Genomic DNA, 24,675 nt, shown 5'->3' on the forward strand with positions numbered 1-24,675 from the left:
TTTGGATGGCATTCCCGCAGGACTTCAACAGCAGGGTAGTGTGGCCCGGTCCACCCACTACCTCTGCAGAATTGGGCTTATGGACTGACGCTGCAGGTAGTGTGGGATTTTGCGCCATTCTAGGTAATGAGTGGGTGGCACAGCAGTGACCAGCACCATGGGTACAGAATGATTTAACAACCAACATTGGTTTCTTGGAATTGTTCCCTATTTGGGTGGCCTTGACAGTTTGGCCCGAAAGACTGCGTAATCAGTCTGTGGTGTTTTGTTCTGACAACATGACTGAGGTTGAATACATCAACCAACAGGCAGGAAGGTATAAAATGATTCTCCGCCTGTTAAAAGAGATAGTGCTGTTGTGTATGAAAGAGAACATACTGTTTAGGGCTAAACATGTACCAGGGGTGTTGAATCATGCTGCTGATGTACTCTCTCGCTTCAAGATGCAGATCTTCAGAGCACACCTTCCCAGTGCAGCTGCGAATCCAACATCCTTCCCAGAAGTTCTTTGGCTGATTGGTGCCCCAACTACTGAACCTCATGGCAGCTAGCCTAGCTCCCAGGACCAGGAAAGCTTATGAAGGGGCGTTTTTGGGAATATTGTGCATCCTTGGGAAAAGATTGGGCGAAGGAGTGGCATGACACAGGGGTCCTCCTGCGTTACTTAGGTGCTCTACATGAGGAGGGGCGCTCAGCAGCAGCAGCCAGGCACCAGGTAGCAGCAATATCTTTCTTTGCCCGAACTAGAGACAGGATACCACTAATAACTTCACAGTCAGGAAGGCTTTAAAAGGTTGACAACGCATGCAGGGGTCAGCACCGGATTCAAGACGCCCAATAGGAGTAGAATTGCTAACATCCTTGCTGGGGACATTAGACACTGTTTGCAACACAAAGGGGGAAGCCCTGCTATTCAGGGCAGCTTTTTCATTAGCTTTTTATGGTGCTGTGCAAGACCTACAGTGGGAGACGGGCAGTGTCTTCCTGGAGAGAGATCTAAGGTCAAATTTCCAAACCACATGATTCACATCATTAGGACTGTTAGGCTTCATTTTGCTTTTGTTTCTCACTGCTATAGTCTCAGCTTGCTGATGTGTTATCTTCCCTAGTAGTTCAAGTGGCATACTGCATGACAAACTAAAAGCACATTAATAAAGACATAGGGCTCAATTCACAAAAGTAATCTGAGACAAAATCCTAACATTATGACTTTCAGTATTCACAAAAGGCATTTAGGAGTAGTAAAGTTAGGATTACTATCTTTACTATCTTTCTGGGTCTTGCACAGCAGGCCCGGAACTGGTGGCCCAGATGCACGTACACTGTTACCCGACATTTTTGACGGTGTGGCACCGGAAGTTGCCGTCCACTTCACTGCCACTGTCCTGAGTTTAGCACGCATCAGACCAAGACCAAATGCCTTTTGTGAATACCGAAAGTCGTCAAGTTAGGATTTTGTCTCAGTTTGGGAGTAGTAAAGTTAGGAATCCTAATTATACTACTCCTAAATGCATTTTGTGAATACCGAAAGTCGTAAAGTTAGGGTTTTGTCTCAGTTTAGGAGAAGTAAAGTTAGGAATCCTAACTTTACTAATCCTAAATGCCTTTTGTGAATAGCAAAAGCCGTAAAGTTAGGATTTTGTCTCAGATTACTTTTGTGAATTGAACCCATATTGTTAAATTCTGAGAACATCACCTTCTAGCAACTTGAGTATCTAACAAGGTCCCAGAAATATTGCTAAACTTGAGAGTAAGGTAATCAAATCTTTGCTGTATAAGAAGGAGGAGAGGGTATGGAGTTACGGACAGGACTGCCAACTTTGAAACTGGAGAACGATGTTGGATTCCTGTCAGTGTACTTAACTTCTTGTTATTCTGGGCAAATCACGTAATCGTTCAGTGCTTCAATGGGGGGTGGAGGGGAGAGAATCTGTCCTTGTAAAATGCAAAATACATAATTTAAAGCGCCCCAATACCTTAACTCTGACATAATCCTTACTACAAAGCGCACTCCAAGGTTTATGGATTTTTTTATTTTTCAGTTTTTCACTTGCCGTGTTCTGCATGCGGCTAGTCTGCTATACATTAATTTTTTTACACGTCCACACACGCTCACGTCATAGTGCGTCAAGCCATTATCACCTGTGTTAGACCTGACATCATTGGCTTGAGTCTCTCCTCCATTTTTTTCTGTTTGCCTCCACTGTTTTACGATGTTTTGCTGGTATATGCTTTGGGCGCGGTGTCACTGCTGATCAGTGCCACAGCGCAAGTGCTCCCTATGTTAAATTGATGTATCTAGTGTATCCATGTTTGGCTTAGTTGGTTTACTGTCAGTCCCTAGTCTAGTGCACCAGGGGTGCCGGGGCTTGTAAATACAAATGCCGCTCGTGGGCTTGCAGCACATGTTGTGCCACCCACAGGAGCGGCCTCGTAAAAGAATGTCTATGGGTCGGTCATTGCGAGACCCACGTGCAGCCTCGTGCTGTCACGCAGGCTGCGCAGGTATACCTACTTGCCAGCCCCTTGAACCTTCCCTTGACTTCATGTTAGTCACCCCTATGGTAGGCCCACGGGCAGGGTGCATTGTAAGTTTAAGGTAGGACACGCCTGACCAAGTTGGCATGTCCTAATAGTGAATTACCGCCATCTTCGTTCTTCACTATTGCGAGGTAGCCTGCTCTCCGCTGGGTAGAATGGGCCGCCGGGATTATTAATGCTATGATCCTAGCTGGCTCGGGGAGCATGGTGCAATGTAATGTCGAGTTTGGTATCCCTGAACTCGAGGTTCAATTACGCATCCGTTGGTGTGGATGGTTTTTGGACCCTGGGTTTGAAAATAGCACTTTTAGAATGTGTCTATTTTCTTGTCTAACCATTTCTGGTTTCTGCTGGTCTTGCATGTGTGTGACAGGAGCTGGGTGGCTCCACAGGTCTGGATGAGTCAGTGTGGGATGAGTGGGACATTTGCGTTGAGAGTAGGGGGAGAGTAGTTGTTGATAGCCTGCCCTGCCTGATACAATGCTGGCTCCACCTCCTGCCAAGCGGCTGATGGCTCTGTGCCTGCCATGGACGATCCTAGCCCCACCTCCTGCCAGGAGGCCGATAGCTCTGCTCCTGCCAGTGTCAATGCTGGCTCCACCTCCTGCTGGGCGTCTGAGGACCCAGCCCTGCTCAGTGAATACGCCAGGTGCTTCTGCCTGGCTCCACCCACAACAGACCCAGGATGTTGGGAAAGTCCCCGACATGGACAAAGGGATCAAAGCCGGAAAGGGGTATAAGAGAAGGACCCCTGAACTAAGAAATCAGATCACTTCTGACAAGGAACCCTGTAACCAAGGACAAGAGGCCTGCTGATCTGAGGACTTGCCTACCCCTTCTGCCAGTGTGCTGTTTGCTGGGGGGAATCCTGCAGTGCTTCTTTATTTTTGCCAAGGAACCAAGAGAGAGGAACTGTGTGTGTACTCTCACGCTTGCTAAGAAAATCTCCAAGGACTGGAAGAGTGCCAGTCTCCTGCTGAAGTCACAGGGCTAAAGGACTTCATCTGCTAAAGTGCTATTTGCTGGAATCGTGAATCCAGCACCTCTGAAGGAACCAGCAATCTCGACGCCGACGGACGTCGCCGAATCCAGCTCGACGCAGTGGGTAACGGCCCCAGTGTCCCGCTTCCTCGACGACCGGCCGCCGGGCCCGACCGACGCCAGCAGCAACGCCAGTGAGTGGGAGTACGGCTCTAGCTCCAGAGGACCTTGTGTCTGCACCGCTGCTGATCGCATCAACTGTGTGCCCCCTCGACGCCGTGAGCGCTGCTCACTCTGTACAACCGCATCATCGACGACGCCTGCTGAGGCCTGATCGACACCGAAGACGCAACGCCGGATTGCTCGACGCCGCTGATCATCGTGTGCTTCATTTTCCTAAAGGTACTGTGTTGTTGGGGGTCCGTGTGACTCCGGGCTCGACGTAGCGCTCCTCGCGGTCGACGCCGAACCTTTGGAAAAACTTTGCCTCGACGTCATGTAGCCCCCCGTGTGGGTTACCCTGTTGCTAAGAACTGTATTGCCAAGAAGAAGATTTGCTTGATACTAAAGACTTTTGTGCTAAAGAAGAAACTACTGTTGAACTATCCTTTTTCCCTTCCCCGAGTATTTATTACGATTGTGTACATTTTTGACGTTATTTGGTCTTGTGCTAAGCCTTATATAAAAATACTTATTTTTATAATACTACTGTCGTGTCCATTTGTAGTGTATTCACTTTATTACTGTATGTGGTCATAAATGCTTAACACACAGCCTCTGAGATAAGCCTGTCTGCTCTGCCAAGCTACCGAGGGGGTGAGCAGGGGTTATCGAAGGGTGTGATCCCCTTGCCCTGACTAGAAAAGGTGTGTCCCTATTTGTCAGAAGTGTATACCTCTGCCAACTAGAGACAGCCGGTTCTAACTACCTGCATTTCGTTTTCAGGGGCACGCTATTGTCCTTCAGCATCCCACTGTTTCAGCGGCAGTGCCTGTGTTTCATCAGTAAGTTCGATTTGCTTTGCCACACTGTTACCCACGGGGGGCATTGTTAAAGCAGTGACAGTTACTTTAGTTCAGGGCTTTAAGTGGGAATAAAAAAATGGGGGGGTCTCTCAAACGAGTGTGGCCAAAGTAATTAAGGGCGTGGCTTAAAAAGACCTAAGTTAAAAATCTGGGCTTAGCATAGTGTGCCGTCCGATTTGTATTTTGCTGTCTCTGCCATTGCATCCAGATATATAATAAAACAAGTAACATCATACTTGCAACAAAGCAGGACTATTGGCTTTGTCAATGGTTATTAGTTGCATAAGATAAATAAGCAGCAACTATGGCTTGTTGTATATAATATTGAAAACTTTTGACTTAAAGCCCTGGTGACTCCACCACAATGTTTCTGCTCCTGAGTTTCAAAAAGAGAAGGCAAATCCAGGGTGAAAATGACTCTAATGGATTTCCCTTCTCCTACAACGCTCTACTGGCATGATGTCATGCCGTAACTTCTCCACTAGTAAGAAGAGCAGTGTGAGCAGGCGCACATCGATGAGCCTGCGGTCACTGTAGTCCGGAAAAAAAGGACCGCCTGTGCCAGGGCACAAAACAGAGCCCGATAGAGACCTGTTTCGAGGCCGCCTTAAAAAACACTGCTGATGCTCAGACCTGGTGAGACCTAGCCCACTTAAAGCACTGACTTTAGTACTTTTCTTGTTTTGCAGGTACGTACATCCACAGCACAAAATGGCATTCCACAAAATTACACCATATAACACAAAATTCCCCTCCACATAATTCTTGTACACTCAATACCACATAATTACTATCCACATATTTCCACTGCACACCATGCCACATAATTCCACTACACAAATCCACTCCACAGCACACACAATTCAATAACTAAAAATTCCAATCCAACCCACATAATTCCGCTCCACACCACATACAACAGCTGAACTCCACTCCAATCCAAACACATGGGTAAAATACATTGTCATTTACAGCGCCAGTACCTCTACCTCTCACAAATGCAAGACCAATTTGCATTTCATATAGTTGTTGTTTTGTTTTCACAGGTTGGATTTTGGGAGGAATGTGTTGTACTGCCAGACACAGAAAACACCCACCCCACACCCATCCATTACAGTCATCACCAGTAAGGTGACCCTCTGAATAAAAGGGACCAGGCACTAGTGCCCGGGGGGGCCAGTTCCACACTCAGACTACCAGTTTTGTTTCATCATTTCACTAGCATGTGGCCAAGGGCCCACAAATTTGCGGTAACCCGGGCCCTGGCCAATACATTCCTTAGACTCCTGAACACCAGACCAAGACTAATAATTGTCATTCAAAAAGCCTCTCATTAATACGAAATGAAATAAATAATCGAAGAAATTTTTAAAAGCTCGGAAAGAATCTTGAAAGCGTGCAATATTACTGTCCCGAGAGAGAATTGAACCAGGCAAAATGCTTCCATAAAATATTAATAATAAATGTAAAGCTGTTGTTTCGAGTCATTCTTCAAACAGTAGGGTATGCCCCTGTGGAAATGTTAAATCTAGATTTGACTCACCCTTGCCGGGCAGCAAAGAAGATATCTGATGCCTTGTTGCAGTCTGTTGGACAGGCACTGAAGGAGAGTCCGGGGTCAGCACCCTGCGGTGCCACCCCCTCTGCCGTCACATTTCGGCCATCCCCGGCCCCGGACAGCCTGCTCCACTTGGACCTCTCCCGGATCACAGCCTCCGAAACTCCCCCTGGCGGGGCAGGACGAAGCGGTGCCATCTTGACCTCCGGGAAGATGCCCACACAGCCTCACGGTTTCGTCCTTGGCAGTCCAAGCAGATTCGGGCACTGGCCGGCGACTCCTGCAGGCGAGGGAAAGACAACAGCCTTCTCAGATACATTTATCGTCTGCGCTGATCACCTCGACACTGAACGTTCACTCGGCGCTGTAGGACAAGCAGCGCTGTAACAGAGGCCGCTCTTTGTGACGCACCGGCCCCGGTTTCACCCTGCCACAATACTTACTGAACTTTACGCGATGTAGTTAGGAAAGTATTTTATTGCATTTACATTTATAATAGGATTAAAAAAGATAACATTTTATCAGTATCTACTCTGAGTATAATAACTTGCACTGAATTTAAGAAAAACGTTATATTCAGTACAATTCAATAAGGAGATATTCAAAGTAATGAAACATTTGCTACAGACGTCTCAAAAGAGATTTTAAAAAAAACCTCACCCTTTCTGCAGCGCCCACCGTCCGTGTGGCACTGAAGGTGAACCAAGCGTCTTCTGCACGTTTCACTTTCCACATTTCCTCGGCCAGGAACAGTTTACTGCCGGGCGCAGTATTACATAGCAACACTTCGCGGCAGGGCAACCGCACCGACCACACCGCAGGGCAGCCACCTCTTCCCTTCCAGGTCCTGTGTATTTTGGCTTCTTCCTTGAGTGTGACCTGAGTCTGTTTTCTAGCTCAAAGCGTAACACAGACAGAACGGCACATCATCCGCTGAGGAGAATTTCTAAAGTTTACAGAACTTCCAGCCGCTGCTTTCCGAGCTACGTGTGGTGGTGTGTAGGGGAAGGTGTCTGCTTTCTAACGTGCAACGCATTCCAGCCTGACAGCCCAGTTTAACCCTTAGGTGCATTAGCCTAAAGATCAGTCGAGGCTAAACCGCACGCTTGAAAATTGATTCCATATAACGTTAACCATGCCTTATTTACAAAGCGCTTAGTGCGGCAGGTAACATGTTTGCACACGTTCTGACAGTGCCACATGGTGCTATGACCCCGACGTAATGTGTCAGGTTACATTTACCTGAGGAAAATAAACTACCGATGTACACGCTATCTATCATGCGACATATGTTGGCTGCAAACCAGCAGCAGGCAGACAACCCATCAAGCTATCTTGTTCGCTCAAACAGTGTATGAAACACATTTTTGACGAGTCAATTGGCGGTTACACAATTTTCTGGTCTTCTTTGTGAGGGAAGCAAACTCTTTAAAATGCACTTTAAAGATGTGAAAAAGGTTCTTTGTTTCAGAGGTGGTATAACACTACCAGCAACAGCAGTGTTCCACCATAAAGTCCATTCCCTGTAGGGAGATGGACCACCTCAGCAGTTTTAGATTCTCATCCCTCATTTGCATCAACCATCTGAGGGGCCTGTGGTCTGTCTGAACCCGGAAGTGAGTCCCAAACAGGTATGGTCTCCAGGGACATCTTAAGGATTTTGGGGGCCCTGGGCCAAACATATTTTGGGGGCCCCTGTTCAGAACAGCTTTGAATTTATGAACCGATTTGAGCCCCTGTTTCCCACACAGTTTTCACTTCCTCAGCTGCGTTAGCGATCCAGTTTGCATCATAGACATTAGCCTATATATTCCCGATGTAAACGGACGTGCGCAACTGACAGCGGTAGTATTTAGTGTTTCCTGTCCTGCCACCTACGCGCACTTGCACTTTACTTGATTCTGTTTGCATACACCTCCTTAGCTGCTCTGATTCGCATCTTGCTTTTCCTCCATTCCTGGTCCACCACAGCTGATCCGCCTAGTGTGCGGAGGGCTGGGGCTACTATTGGGCTCCTCACTTCCGCACAATCAGTTTCTGCTTCCTCAGCTGCGTTAGCAATCCAGTTTGCATCATAGGCATTAGCCTATATATTCCCGATGCAAACAGACGTGCGCCGCTGGTGCACCAAAGGCACGCTAAAAGCAAGCTAGTCTGCGCCCGGAGGCGTCCGGCGCCGACCATCCTGTCCAGTTCCCCTCCTGTGAGTTTCTTCCACTAGATTACAATAGAGAAAAACTGCTTAGCCTTAGGCGGCAACTATTATGTCAGTGTACAGCGGCTGACCAGGTTATAAAATCCTTAGGAGGGACCGACCGAGTGGGAAGGGAGGGCGGTGTCGAGATCATTCACAATCAAAAACTAGACTGCTCTCCTATCCCGATGGAAAACATTGAGGACTCAGAGTCCTTAGGCTTCTGCTGTACCTTATCCCCCCTCATCATATCATAGCTGTTTTTCTGATTTACAGACCTCCCTGTGCAACTGGAAATTGTATTACTACGTTTAATACAGCCACCTCCTCACTGGCCTTGAAATACAACAAATGAAAATACCCTCAAACAATTTCCTTATTGGAGATGCTGCAGCCCTGCAACATGTTTCCATTGAATCTATGACAAAATATCGAATACAAAAATATCTACCTACAAAAATATCGCAAAAATAATATCGATTACAACAATATCGACATACTTTCCACGTACCTTGCTGCCCGTGAGGAGGAGCTCACTGTACCAGCGCCTAGCGGACCTGCTTCCAGCCTCACGACTCGCCGGACCCGCTTCGCGGGTCCCGCAGCGCGTCGTATCACCGAGGACTGCCCAGAGGATTTCAGGAGGAACGCGGGGGCAGGCAAGTGCACCAGCGGGGCTGCGAGCCAAGCAGGGGACTCCAGCGACCAGGAGCCCCTGCGAGCCCAACTAGCAACACCTGGGCTGCTCTCCCCGCTGGCCACGCCCCCCCGCCAACGGAGTAAAAGCTGCAGTGACCTCAGTGTTAGCGGGACACTTTTCCACGTACCTTGCTGCCCGTGAGGAGGAGCTCACTGTACCAGCGCCTAGCGGACCTGCTTCCAGCCTCACGACTCGCCGGACCCGCTTCGCGGGTCCCGCAGCGCGTCGTATCACCGAGGACTGCCCAGAGGATTTCAGGAGGAACGCGGGGGCAGGCAAGTGCACCAGCGGGGCTGCGAGCCAAGCAGGGGACTCCAGCGACCAGGAGCCCCTGCGAGCCCAACTAGCAACACCTGGGCTGCTCTCCCCGCTGGCCACGCCCCCCCGCCAACGGAGTAAAAGCTGCAGTGACCTCAGTGTTAGCGGGACACTTTTCCACGTACCTTGCTGCCCGTGAGGAGGAGCTCACTGTACCAGCGCCTAGCGGACCTGCTTCCAGCCTCACGACTCGCCGGACCCGCTTCGCGGGTCCCGCAGCGCGTCGTATCACCGAGGACTGCCCAGAGGATTTCAGGAGGAACGCGGGGGCAGGCAAGTGCACCAGCGGGGCTGCGAGCCAAGCAGGGGACTCCAGCGACCAGGAGCCCCTGCGAGCCCAACTAGCAACACCTGGGCTGCTCTCCCCGCTGGCCACGCCCCCCCGCCAACGGAGTAAAAGCTGCAGTGACCTCAGTGTTAGCGGGACACTTTTCCACGTACCTTGCTGCCCGTGAGGAGGAGCTCACTGTACCAGCGCCTAGCGGACCTGCTTCCAGCCTCACGACTCGCCGGACCCGCTTCGCGGGTCCCGCAGCGCGTCGTATCACCGAGGACTGCCCAGAGGATTTCAGGAGGAACGCGGGGGCAGGCAAGTGCACCAGCGGGGCTGCGAGCCAAGCAGGGGACTCCAGCGACCAGGAGCCCCTGCGAGCCCAACTAGCAACACCTGGGCTGCTCTCCCCGCTGGCCACGCCCCCCCGCCTATCACACTGTTGTAGCACTTAAAGGAGGACCAGACGCCCGCGGCGCGGGAGCGCGCGGGAGGGCGCCGGGAGAAGCCCGGGACAAGGGCGGGACCGTCCAAGGCCGTCACAGGCCGGAGCAGGCTGGGCCGGGCCCACTCTCTTGGCTTCTCATATCGTGCAGGTACTTACAGACTTGATAATTTTGTTACACTCGTTTAGGGTGGAATAATCTGTCTGACCCCCCTGGAGTATAACTATGCCTTCATCAACAAAGGAGAGTACCCCTCAGAAGCCGGGTGGTGTGAAAAATGGGACTCTTGAAAATTATTTTGCACGGGCTGTGGGGGAGGCGGATAAAGAGGGAAATTTGTCTAGGCTAAGGGCGGAACGGAGACGATCAGTGGACAACTTGAAAAACACCCCCTTGGGAGAGCTATCTATCACTTTAAGGGAGGAGTCAACTCGTATCGAGGATGTTCCAGTTTTGTTAAGGGAAGGGATGAACACCTCTCAAATTGATATCACGAGTACTGCTCCACCTAGTAGTTTTAGAATTAGCCCTGCTAGGGGGGCTACAGTCCTAACGCCACAACCACCCATAACCCGTAAAGACAAGCATCCCAAATTGAAAGCAGTCACCACACAAGTAATTCCAGGACCCCCTCCAAAAAAACGTAGGAGAAGGGCAAAGGGAGCACAGGGTGGCAGTAAACCCAAGACTCTACACCTAGAATTTGGGAAAGCCTCACAATCCCAGGTACCCACAGTAATACCGCCGGTAGAGTCACACTCTAAATCTAACGTCCAGGAAGTTATAGCTCCCGCCCTGAGCACAGATGTAGGAACTAGTAGTGAGAATGTCACCCTCTCTGTTGTGCCACTGGGAAACCTGGAATTCCTCTTAAGGTCTCTGTTACTCCCGATCAGTGAAAGCGTAAAAAAGATCGAGATTAGATTAACCATACTAGAGGCCACATTGGGAAGCCTTAAAAACCGCAGTGTTCGACAGGAAAATGATCTTACTGCCATCCCTAGCACCGCAGCTTCGCAAGGGTTAAAACCCAGGGTAGTTAACCCAACGCCAATCCCACCGCAGGCCACAAATGGGGCAGTCCCACAAAAACCACCAAACCCAAAGCCTGTAGTCACCAATCCCCCCCAGGCTACCACACCCAACCCACCCCTAGCATTAGTACCTCAGGCACATAGGATAGAAAACAACATCCCGGACAATCAAAAAATGCCTCCTGCAAGACCTCGTCGCCCTAACCTACCACCTGAGACCAACGACCTCACAGTAGTTATGGCAGGGGTCCCCCAACTAGACGAAGGTGAAATAGAGGATTTTTGCACACTAAAAACTAGGGTTATTAAGTGGCTAAACATAAACAGACCTCTCCCGATATATCTCAATAATGAGATTATAATGGTAAGAAGGGTCCCGTGGGTGGGGAGAAGTCGGAAATCCATTACTGGGGACTGTATATTGGTGAGTTTCAGGGACAAGGGCACGGTGGCACACATTTGTCAAGGGGAAAACATATCAAGGGAATCTACCATCCATACCCTTCGTGTGTCTTTCTTTTTCCCAAATACCCCAGGCCTACAACATCCACCCCAACGACATGATAGATGGGAGAGAGTTGGTAGAAGAGGGCGCCATCAGGCTTCTCATCCCTGGCCACTCTCCGGTAGAATGGCACCATTACTCCCAACCTATAATCGGTTTAACTGTTTAAATGATCTAGAGGGGGTGGATTGACAAATAGATAAGGCCTGTAAGGAAACCGTAGAAGAGGGCGCCCAAGCAGAATCATCAGTGGTGCAAAGAGACCCGGCCCTGCAAACCCAATTATGTAGGGCGGAGGACTCTATGCCTGTAATTAGTGAACAATTAACACACACTCAGACAACGCCCGTAGCTCCAGTGGGTGGGGTGGAACTGACCCCATGTCGGTTTCTTAGCTGGAACGTGGCGGGGACTAGAGCCAAAAGATTGGATCCCACATGGATAGATTTCATAACCAGCAACCACGTAATTGCCCTTCAAGAGACATGGGACACCGCACTAACTTTCTGTCTGGATGGGTTTACAAGTTTTATTATTCCAGCAACTCCTAGTAGTGCAGGAAGAGCTAAGGGTGGTCTAGTTCTCCTCTTCTCGCTAAAATTGGCAGGGACGTTTAAACAATTAGAGTCAGGCTCCCCAAATATTTTAATGGTAGAATGGATTATCTCACCAGGGCGGGTCTTAGTGGTCTTAAATTTTTATAATTCGTGGGCTAGACAAACAGACACAGCCCATGTGGATCAATTAGAAAAAGTTCTTATTGATTATAGTCACAAATCTTGCACTAATTTCGATTTCCTAATCTTAGGTGATTTTAACATCCAAAAATGTGTTTTAAAATGTAATTTAGGCAACCTGGATGGTCAAACAGAAAACGGCAATCTGCACTTTGCTCACACCAAAGCGGGGGAGGCGTTGGAATTTCTCCTTGCCAGCCTTAACATGTCTGAACCCCTTAGTACTGGTAGTGACGAATCCTTGCCCACCTACAAAGGGTCTGAAAGTGGGTCTGTGATAGATTTCATTTTCGTTTCTCAGGGCTTAACCTCTAGGATGGGGATTTACGAGGTAATCGCCTCTCCACATAGTGATCACAACCCAGTCTCTGCACAGGTTCATTGGAGTGACTTATGGAGCAAGCACCTGGGTCTTCCCAGGGCTTGCACATCGACGGTGCCCAGTGACCAGGGCAGACGGCTCAAGTGGGGTAAGGTGGTCCAGGAAACCTTTATGGCTTCCCTGCGCCCAAAGATAGAGGAACCCATGCGTATCTGTTTAGACCAAAATGCCTCCAATGATGAGATTGTCTCAGCTTTTAATCTAATTTGCTCACATACGGCTGAAGAACTTACTGTCCCCAACTCTAATTTGCCTCCCAAGCCATTTAAATGGTTTGACAGGAATTGCTCTAAAGCCCATAAAGAACTGAAAAATGCCCTTAAAATAAAGCCAAGGGATAAAACTTTAATCTCTAAACTAAGGCGAGAGTATAAATTGGTTGTTAAAAATAGGAAAAATACAATTAAAAAGAATGCCTGGAATGATTTGCTTGACGTGGACATACTACGGAATAGTAAAAGATTCTGGGACATCATAAACAACCAATTCTTCTCTGGGGAGATCAACACAATCTCCGACTGCATCATCAGTGACGAGAAATGGGTTGATCATTTTAAAAATATATATGGCGGCAATGACCCTGTAAATGATAATGAGACAGGACCGACCAGGGGCCTAGTGGCAGTAGAATTTAATGAGGAGGAGGTATATAAAGCCATAATGGACTCCACGAAAAATAAGGCTCCGGGCCCGGACGGTGTCCCGGTAGACTTTTTTATATATGCCCCAACTACCTGGTCTAAAGTACTTACAAATGTCTTCAGGGCAACAAATGATGGATGTTTTCCAGTAACATGGAACACATCTGTCATAGTACCAATCTTTAAAAAGGGAGACAGGGAGAATCCAGGATGTTACCGCCCAATCTCCTTGATAGACTCTGCCTTTAAGATTCTGGGCAGAGTTTTATTGACAAAGTTGAGAACAAGCCTGGAGACCTGTGGGGATCTCGCAGAGATTCAATATGGCTTCAGGGAAAAACGGGGAACCTTAGAGCAATGCTCAAATTTACACCTCCTAATATCGAAGTACACGGTGGCCGGGGAGGGTTCACTATATTTGGCCTTTATGGACCTCTCCTCGGCCTTCGACTTGGTTAATAGGGCCAAGCTTTGGGCTATATTGCGCGAGCTTGGTATTGAGGAACCCCTGGTAGCCCTTATAGCAAGCTTGCACCAAAGCCTTACCGCGAAGGTCCGGGTGACCAGGGATGGGCGATGCTCTGATAGTTTTAGGTCAAATAAAGGTGTCCGCCAAGGCTGTATCTTAGCCCCACTTTTATTCACCATTTACATTAATGATCTAGGGAAGTCTTTGTTAGCAGGCAACGCTGATGTCCCGCGGGTAGATGGGAAGCAGATACCGGCTCTTTTATATGCAGACGATGCTGTTCTCATCGCCCGCACGGGAATCGGGCTACAGACCCTTTTGGAACTCTTTGGCTCCTTTATGGCCAGATTGGATCTAAAAATCAATGTAACTAAATCGCACACAATGATTGTGGGTCCACAAAAAAACAAATCACATACAAAAACCTTTTTCTGTAACGGCGAGGCTCTCTCCAGGGTCCCGGTTTTTCCTTATCTAGGGGTCCTGTTTGATGAGAAGGGCTCCTGGGTCCCGCAAATCAAGGCCAAATGTATTTCTTTAGCCAGGTCCACAGCAGCCCTGTTGGATTTTACTAAAAGACTAGGGGCTAAACCAATGGAAGCCGTGTTAAAAGTTTACAAAAGTAAATGCATTTCAATAGCCTCATATGGTGCAGCACTGTGGGGTTATACTAATCTGGATAGTATGCAGATAGTAGAGAACAAACTCATTAGACGAATTCTGTCGGTCCCAAACTCCACACCTACATACTCCATACATGAGGAAGTTGGCCTACCTTATATTATAGATGGACTGAAAATGGCCCCCTTACTTTTTTGGGCCAATATCTGGTTAAATACCGAGTTGTCTTTAAATCACACAATCCTTAAAGACGTGACTGCAAGGGAGGGGGCAATGAAAATAGTCTGGCTGAGATATATAAAGTCATCATTCACTGCCCTCGGAAGACCTGATTTATATACAACACCATCTACAATCAGGAAAGCGGACATTGCATGGATTAAGAAGGAATTCCAGGGGAGGACACGCTTAGAGAGAGAGGAATATGAGGTTAATAAACCGTTAGTAAGAGCACATCTGGTTTTGTCCTCTTCCCCCTCAATGGAACCATACCTGCAATATGTCTCTAAACCCTTGCATAGATTCTTGTTAACCAGATTCAGATTGAATTTAATCCACTATCTATTAGGCACCTTCCCTACGTGGGGTAAACCAGAACATGCACCACCCTGTGAGTGCGATCAGTTCTCTAATCAGGACACTCTTCACTTCCTGTTTTTTTGTGCATTTTACGATACTGAGAGGAGAAAATACTTAATTCCCCTCCTGAAAACACTGGGCTTTATACAAGTGAGACCTGCCTTGCTTTACCTCCAAAGGTTACCGGACGCACATGTCACTTTTTGTGTAGCGAGTTTTTTAACAGCCGCGCACAGAGGTAGAAATAAAAGAATCCCTAGAACTGCTCTGTTTTAAATTAAAAATGAATACATTAACTGCTATTTTTCGTATGTATAATGGTGACCAATTCAGTGACTTTTTTATGGACACTATGTATAAACAAAATGAACTGTGGGTATTTTTAAAATGTCTTTTTAAATACATGTATGTTTTGCCTTTTATGATTTTAACAAAAATCGAATAAAGTGTATTTTGACTGACTGACTGACTGACATACTATCTCTAACAAGGTAAGTACAAAAATATCGGGGAAAAAATATCGATGTCAAAAATATAGTTTTAAAAAAAAATCGTTTTTTTATTTAAAGAATGTAATATTAACAAAATAATACTAATACATGTAATAAACATAGTTAAAAATATATTATAATATTTAAAATGAATAAATTATGTAATAAAAACAAATAATAAAGATATGATACATAGTATACACTTCATTAATATTAACTTAAAAAAGTTAATTTAATAACTTATAAATAAATGAAAATATAATAAATTACAAATAACTTTATATACATAAAATAATATTATAAATAACAATTAATAAAAATGTAAAACTAATTTTAAAAAGTAAGTAAATGTTGGATAGCGTAGGTGTAAAAATTACTATTTCCACTCCAGAGATTGCAACAGTAGGGAAAGTGTTGGATAGCGTAGGGGTAACAATTACTATTCCAACTCCAGAGGGTGCAACTCTAGGGAAAGTGTTGGATAACGTGGGGGTAACAATTACTATTCCCACTCCAGAGAGTGCAACAGTAGGGAAAGTGTTGGATAGCGTAAGGGTAAAAATTACTATTCCAACTTCAGAGAGGGCAACAGTAGGGAAAGTGTTGGATAGCGTAGGGGTAAAAATTACTATTCCAACTCCAGAGAGTGCAACAGTAGGGTAAATGTTGGATAGCGTATGGGTAACAATTACTATTCCCACTCCAGAGAGTGCAACAGTAGGGAAAGTGTTGGATAGCGTAGAGGTAAAAATAACATACTTATAAATAAATTAATTTTTTAAATAATAAAAAACGTAACTGTTAAATAAATATAAACCATTTACAAATGCCAATACATAATTATTAAAAACATGATTAGCAATAAATATTTAACTAAAAAAAATATTAAAAAATACCATTTAATAATATTTAATTACCAATTAATAAATAAATAACAATTATATAATTAACAAAATAATTAAAAAACATTATTACTTAATTATATTTAAATTACTTCCCACCCTGTTCTCCTACAAACCCACAACACGCTACAAAACATATTTATCCATTAATCAATTAAAAAAAATTAATTACCAATTAATTAAAATTAACTACCAATTAATTAAAATTATTTTAAATTTCCTAATAATTAATAATTCATTTTCTATAATTAAATTACTTCCCACCCTATTCCCCTATAAACCCACAACCCGCTACAGAGCATAATTATTAATTATTCAATTAATAAAAATTAATTACCAATTATTTAAAATTAATTACCAATTAATTAAAATCAATTTATAAATCCTAATAATTAATAATTAATTTTCTATAATTAAATTACTTCCCACCCTATTCCCCTATAAACCCATAACCCGCTTCAGAACATAATTATCAATTAATCAATTAATCAAAATCAATTGTCAATTAATTAAAATAATTACCTATTAATTAAAATTAATTTATAATTCCTAATAATTAATAATTAATATAATATAATTAAATTACTTCCCACTCTATTCCCCTATAAACCCACAACCTGCTACAGGAATAAAATACAAAATGTAATTAAATTGCATAAAAATAAATTAAAAACATAATAAATACATAATATTATACAAAAAAATTATATAAAAATCGATATTAGTAACATTGAAATTATTAACATCGATATTACTAGCATCAATATATAAAATATCGACATTACTAATATCAATTTTAAAATCTATTGATATTACTTACCTTCTATATTATGGCCCTTCGATATTTAAACATCGATATTATTGCATATCGATATTTAAATTTCGATATTTTGTCTGCATACTGTTTCCATCTATTTCTTCAGCCATCCATGAGAAGGCCATACCCTAGAACAAATCTTTCACAACTTTGACATATCAGTAAGCCTACCTCTTCCCATTACCTAGTTGTACCACCTCCTATTAAAATGTGTCATTCCCAACTCTGTCATAGCCCCTCGGGCTAACGCAGGGCAGAGGGTCCCTAATTACAGGATGTTCCATGAAATATCCATCCCAATGTTAGCAGATGCCCTCGGTTGTTCCTCACCGGAGCTGTCTAGCTGCCCCGACTCAGACTCCCTCTCAATAGATTCATGGCTCCGAACCTCCATTGATGCAGAGGTACCAGTTGTTTCCTGCTTCTCAAAGAGGTCGGCCCCACCAGCTCCATGGTTTAACAATTCCCCCAGATCTAGCAAAAACTATTGTAGAAAAATGGAACGGAAATGGCGTAAATCCTATCTACCTGAGGACAGGAAGGTGTATAAAGACACCTCAAAAGCTCATTACATTCTCGTGAAGGCAGGCAAGAAAAACATCTTTCAAACCAAGATAGAAAATGCCCAAAATAAGAGTAAGGAAATATATACCACCTCGAAAGCCAACACAAAAGAAGGGACATGCACGGAAGAATGGTCTAAGCAAATAGCTCAATTATTTCACAAAAATATCTCTGTGATCCAACAAGCCTTCACTAACATCTCAGAGGAAGAACTGTCAATCTACCTGAGTTCTAATAGCAAATTTCACTCCTTGGATCCTCCATCTTTACTAGCTTCCCTAAGTTTCAGCTTGAAGAGTCACTGACCCTTCTCCAAAGCGTTAAGTCTGGCTCTCCTACCAACCCATGTCCAGCGAATATCCTGAACCTATTAGCTCCCACCATAAACCCCACCGTTAACCAGCTCTTTAATGCTTCCCTCTCCTCAGGCAACATGCCAAAATTATGGAAGAATGCTAAGATTCTTTCACTGATAAAAAAGGCTAACACCAAACCAATGGACCCTGCCAACTACAGGCCAAAATCCCTTCTTCCGGCCCTCTCCAAAGTATTAGAGAAGCATGTAAACAAGACCCTCCAAAAACACATTGAAGGTGGGAACCTCCTTCATGAGTCCCAATCCGGTTTTAGGGCTAACTGCAGTACGAAGTCCGCTCTGCTGGAAGTGATTGAATTTCTCAAGGGTAAGCTCGACCAGGGAGGGAAGGCTGTTCTCATACTGCTCGATCTGTCGGCGGCCTTCGATACGGTCCCACATGAGAGGCTCCTGGAGAGACTTGCTAACATCGGCCTAGGTGGGACCGCCTTAACATGGATGTCATCCTTCTTGACAAATAGATCTCAAGACATCTGGCTCCCCCTTTCTCATCCCCGGTTCCGGCCATGAATGTAGGTGTCCCTCAGGGCTCCATTCTCAGTCCTACCCTTTTAATATATATCTATCCCCGTTTGCATTTCTGGTGGAAGAAGAAGGCCCAGAATTGTTTCCTATGCTCATGACACTAAGCTGATTTTTACATGTGAAAAAGCAACCGACTTTGATAGGGCAATGATTAGGCCCTGCCTCACAAAGGGTTTTAACTGGCTTAAGATGAACCAGCTGAAGTGCAATCCTGACAAAACTGAAGTTGTTTTCTTTGGTAATCCAGAAACGCCTGACTGAAGCTCTTGGTGGCCAAAAAATATGCCTCCCCTGCCCGCGGAAAAGGAGAAAGTCAAAAACTTAGGAATTGTCATAGATAAGACACTCTCCATGTGCTTTCAAATCAACAATCTAACTGGCGCTTGCTTTGGCATACCCCGGATGCTAAAGAAATTCCTGCCACTGTTACCGCTTGAGAGCAGAAAGATCGTGGAGCAGGCTCTGGTGACATCAAAGCTTGACAATGCCAACAGCTTGTACCTCAGTCTCTCCAAATCCCTTATCCAGCGCCTACAAGTAGTACAAAACGTGGCGGCCAGAGACATCCTGAGACCTAAACCCAGATCTAGTATGACCCCCATTCTTAAGTCTCTACACTGGCTCCACATAAAAGAACGGATCGAATTCAAAGTGATGACCATCTTCTTTAAAACTTCACACGGCTTAGGAGCCGGCTACCTAAATAAGCACGTTATTCGCTACACAACATCTAGACGCCCTAAGATCTTCCAATGCCAACCTGGCCATCATGTCTAAAATATGCCATGCCCGCACTGGAGGCAGATCCCTCGGCTTTCTAGGTGCAAAATTGTGGGATAAACTACCTGGACTAACCACAGACCTACTCTCTTTCAGGAAGAACTTAAAAACCTGGCTTTTTAATAACTGATGGGTCTATTACGCACGTTTTCCTCCCACTGTCCCGCGCCAGGACACTCTAGTCTGAGTAGCTGTGCGCTTTATTAAGTACACTATTTAATTTCATTAGGGCCCTGACAGTGCAAAGGAACACTCTTCCAAATTCTAAGGGCTTATTTATGAGGCCTTGCTTCACTTTTATGCCGCCAGTGCGTCACTTTTTCTGATGCACCGGCAGCCGAAAAAAAGTGCCATGTTGCGCCCGGTAACTGATCATAATATCGATTTCAAAATATCGATAGGACAAAATATCGAGTCAAAAATATCGAGTATAGGGAAATATCGAAATAAAGAATATCGAAGAACAAAATATCGTTGAGATTAACAGTAAAAAAATATCGATATCAAAAATATCGAATCAAAAATATTGAGTAGTCATAATATCTAATTTTTTGTGTTGGTAAAAATATCGATAATATGAATATCGATTGTTAATAATGTAATAACACCTTTAAAAAAAGTAATATGTTTATAAAATGTAGAAATTGTTATATTTAGTTAATATTAGTAATGTTAGAAATGTTTTATTTATTAGAAAAATATATCTTTTATTGACAGGATATTGGGTTATTAGGGGATAAGGGTGGGGAGTAATTTACAAAATAGTATGTAAATGATAATAAAAATATAATAAATAATTAGTTAGAAAAAAAATGATATTTACCAATAATAAAATTCAATATTTTAAAAAAAATTAATTAAAAAATATAATAGAAAGTTAATTTTTAGGAGCAGGATGTTGGGTAAATAGGGGATAAGGGAGGGGAGTAATTTAAAAATTATAATGAAAAATTTAACAAAATGGGATGAAATATATAAAAAAAAACATTAGAAAAAAAAATTATTCAAATTTTTTACAAAATTTTAAAATTAAATTACAATATTTAGGAGTGGGATGTTGGTTAATTAGAGGATAAAGGATAAAATACATTTAGGATAAAATGTAAAAATAATTAAAATAAAAAAATAAAAAATAAATAAAAGAAATTACATTTAAAATTAAAAATAATGAAATTAACACATACATTTAAAAAATACAAAAGAATATTAATACATTTAAAAAAAATTCTAAAATTAAAAAAATGTATATATTTTTTTTAAATTATAGAAATTAAAATGTAATATTTAAAAATATGAAATTTAAATAATTTAAAAATACTAAAATTTGAATAAAACGAAATAAAACTTCAAAATCTAAATTTAAAAAAATTATTTGAAAAATATTTACACATTTTGGAGGGAATTTAGGATAATTAAAATATAAAAAATTAAACTTTTTACATTAATACATAATTAAGATGGGTCAGTGTCCAGCACCTTCTCTGATATTTGTTTGACTGGAGTTGGAATAGTAAATTATAATGGGTGAGTGCCCAGCACATTACCTGATATTTGTTTGACTGGAGTTGGAATAGTAAATTATAATTGGTCAGTGTCCAGCACCTTCCCTGATATTTTATAGACTGGAGTTGGAATAGTAAATTATAATTGGTCAGTGTCCAGCACCTCCCCTGATATTTTATAGACTGGAGTTGGAATAGTAAATTGTAATGGGTCAGTCTCCAGCACCTTCCCTGATATTTTATAGACTGGAGTTGGAATAGTAAATTATAATGGGTCAGTGTCCAGCACCTTCCTTGATATTTTATAGACTGGAGTTGGAATAGTATTTATAATGGGTCATTGTCCAGCACCTTCCTTGATATTTTATAGACTGGAGTTGGAATAGTATTTATAATGGGTCAGTGTCCAGCACCTTCCCTGATATTTGTTTGACTGGAGTTGGAATAGTAAATTATAATGGGTCAATGTCCAGCAGCTTCCTTGATATTTTATAGACTGGAGTTGGAATAGTTAATTATAATGGGTCAGTGTCCAGCACCTTCCCTGATATTTGTTTGACTGGAGTTGGAATAGTAAATTATAATGGGTCAATGTCCAGCAGCTTCCTTGATATTTTATAGACTGGAGTTGGAATAGTTAATTATAATGGGTCAGTGTCCAGCACCTTCCCTGATATTTTATAGACTGGAGTTGGAATAGTAAATTATAATGGGTCAATGTCCAGCACCTTCCTTGATATTCTATAGACTGGAGTTGGAATAGTTAATTATAATGGGTCAGTGTCCAGCACCTTCCTTGATATTTGTCTGACTGGAGTTGGAATAGTAAATTATAATGGGTCAGTGTCCTCACCTTCCCTGATATTTGTCTGACTGGAGTTGGAATAGTAAATTATAATGGGTCAGTGTCCAGCACCTTTCTTGATATTTTATAGACTGCAGTTGGAATAGTAAATTATAATGGGCCAGTGTCCAGCAACTTCCTTGATATTTATATGACTGGAGTTGGAATAGTAAATTATAATGGGTCAGTGTCCAGCACCTTTCCTGATATTTGTCTGACTGGAGTTGGAATAGTAAATTATAATGGGTCAGTGTCCAGCACCTTCCTTGATATTTTATAGACTGGAGTTGGAATAGTAAATTATAATGGGTCAGTGTCCAGCACTTTCCTTGATATTTGTCTGACTGGAGTTGGAATAGTAAATTATAATGGGTCAGTGTCCAGCACCTTCCTTGACATTTGTCTGCCTGGAGTTGGAATAGTAAATTATAATGGGTCAGTGTCCAGTACCGTCCCTGATATTTGTCTGACTGGAGTTGGAATAGTAAATTATAATGGGTCAGTGTCAAGCACCTTCCCTGATATTTGTCTGACTGGAGTTGGAATAGTAAATTCTAATGGGTCAGTGTCCAGCACCTTCCCTGATATTTGTCTGACTGGAGTTGGAATAGTAAATTATAATGGGTCAATGTCCAGCACCTTCCTTGATATTCTATAGACTGGAGTTGGAATAGTTAATTATAATGGGTCAGTGTCCAGCACCTTCCTTGATATTTGTCTGACTGGAGTTGGAATAGTAAATTATAATGGGTCAGTGTCCTCACCTTCCCTGATATTTGTCTGACTGGAGTTGGAATAGTAAATTATAATGGGTCAGTGTCCAGCACCTTCCTTGATATTTTATAGACTGCAGTTGGAATAGTAAATTATAATGGGCCAGTGTCCAGCAACTTCCTTGATATTTATATGACTGGAGTTGGAATAGTAAATTATAATGGGTCAGTGTCCAGCACCTTTCCTGATATTTGTCTGACTGGAGTTGGAATAGTAAATTTTAATGGGTCAGTGTCCAGCACCTTCCTTGATATTTTATAGACTGGAGTTGGAATAGTAAATTATAATGGGTCAGTGTCCAGCACCTTCCTGGATATTTGTCTGACTGGAGTTGGAATAGTAAATTATAATGGGTCAGTGTCCAGCACCTTCTCTGATATTTAATAGACTGGAGTTGGAATAATGAATTGCAATGGGTTATTTATTTATTTATTTATTATTGACATTTATTGAGCGCACAGCTACCCCCAACAGGGGTGTCCCGGCGCTGAGGAATGCGGAACAACGGGGCAGGACTTAGTGGCCTGAAAATAGGAAGGTTTTCAATTTGCCCCTGAACTGAGCTTCAGTGTCAATAGTCCTAAGACTGATGGGCAGAGAGTTCCACAGCTTGGATACTGCCACTGTGAAAGCTCTGCCTCCGTTTCTCGCATAACGAAAACGGGGGGTTGACAGAAGGTGAAGGTGGTTCGATCTGAGATTGAGAGCAGAGTGGACTGGTTTTAGTCTGTGACTCAGGTATTTAGGGCCTTTTCCATTGAGAGCTCTAAAAGCTAGTACCAGGGCCTTGAATTTAACGCGAGCCGTGATCGGTAACCAGTGCAATTTCTTCAAGTTGGGGGAGATTGAGTGTCGATAGGGGACTTTGCAGATTAGCCTGGCAGCGGCGATCTGCGCTATTTGCAGTCTGTGAAGCAGATAGGCAGGTAGTCCCACATATAGACTATTCGCGTAATCTAAGTGCGATGTGATTAGGGCATGTGTCACTGTCTTCAATGCTTCCTTGGGAAGGAAGGGGGAGATTTTTCTTATCATATGAAGTTTCCCAAAGCATGCTGAGGTGACTTTCTGAATCTGGGTTTTAAAAGATAAATCATTATCAAATTGAACTCCAAGATTGCGGGCCACCGTCACCGGGGAAGGTGGTAGGTTGAGTTCCACAGGCCACCAGGTGGAGGGGGATAAGGGAATCGTTAGATTAAAAAATAACACCTCAGTCTTGTCCGTGTTAAGTTTTAACGTGTTTGAAGTCATCCAAGCCATGATATTGGAAAGACAGATTCTGAAATTGTCAAAACCAGAGGGCGAGTGATCTTTAAGAGAAAAAATAAGCTGAGTATCGTCAGCATACGATATCACTCTTACCCCCAGAGACTCAATTACCTTTGCTAGGGGTGCAACATAAATGTTAAAAAAGAGGGGGCTTAGAGCAGATCCTTGGGGCACCCCGCAGCCAAGAGGCTTCCTGTCTTTGGATGAGAAAGGACGGCACCAGACTTGTTGTGTGCGGTCTGTAAGAAAGGAAGTAATCCAGGCCAGAGGAGTGCCGCAGATCCCCATCTCACGGAGTCTATTCAGGAGGATGGCACTGATGGTTACTGTCCAGCACTGTCAATGATATTTATTGGAATTTTATTTTAGTGCTATATTGCATTGGGTAAGTTTATATAATAGTATCATTTTTTATTTAATTTTCATCAAGTGGTAATAGTGTGTTATATATATGTTAAATATGTTTCTAATAAACTATGTTCTAAAAAAAAACAACTAATTTATTTGTTTATATGATATATGTAATGGTACATACAGTTTGAAATTTACATTTTTTAACATAATTAATAAATGTATTTATTAATACTTTATTTATAAAAAATAAGTAGTCAAGGATGTTTTGAGAATTGTTATTGACAAATTGTATTTATAATATGCACAGTACAGTATACAATATTTCTTTCATTTAACACAAATATGTAGTTACATATTATATATTACATAACATTTATTTATATTCATAAATGTTAAATTTCCAAAATCATATATAAAAAAATATTATCACAATAAATGATAAAGAGTTCTTCCTTATATTTGGACAAAAAAT

At 43.2% G+C, this 24,675-nt stretch overlaps 1 protein-coding gene across 1 annotated transcript in view; it reads right to left on the minus strand.

The window, feature by feature from the left end:
• LOC147728408 (uncharacterized) overlaps positions 1–6,380 on the minus strand; it is a 143,504-nt gene extending 137,124 nt beyond the window's left edge. The window contains exon 1 of the mRNA XM_086963280.1: positions 6,091–6,380. Coding sequence (XP_086819406.1) covers positions 6,091–6,302 — 212 coding nt within the window. The 5' untranslated portion in view covers positions 6,303–6,380. The remainder of the gene's footprint in view (positions 1–6,090) is intronic.
• Positions 6,381–24,675: the final 18,295 nt, after the last annotated feature.

Source organism: Lissotriton vulgaris, chromosome 3_1 (genome assembly GCF_964263255.1).
Source record: "Lissotriton vulgaris chromosome 3_1, aLisVul1.2, whole genome shotgun sequence".
Lineage (NCBI taxonomy): Eukaryota > Metazoa > Chordata > Amphibia > Caudata > Salamandridae > Lissotriton > Lissotriton vulgaris.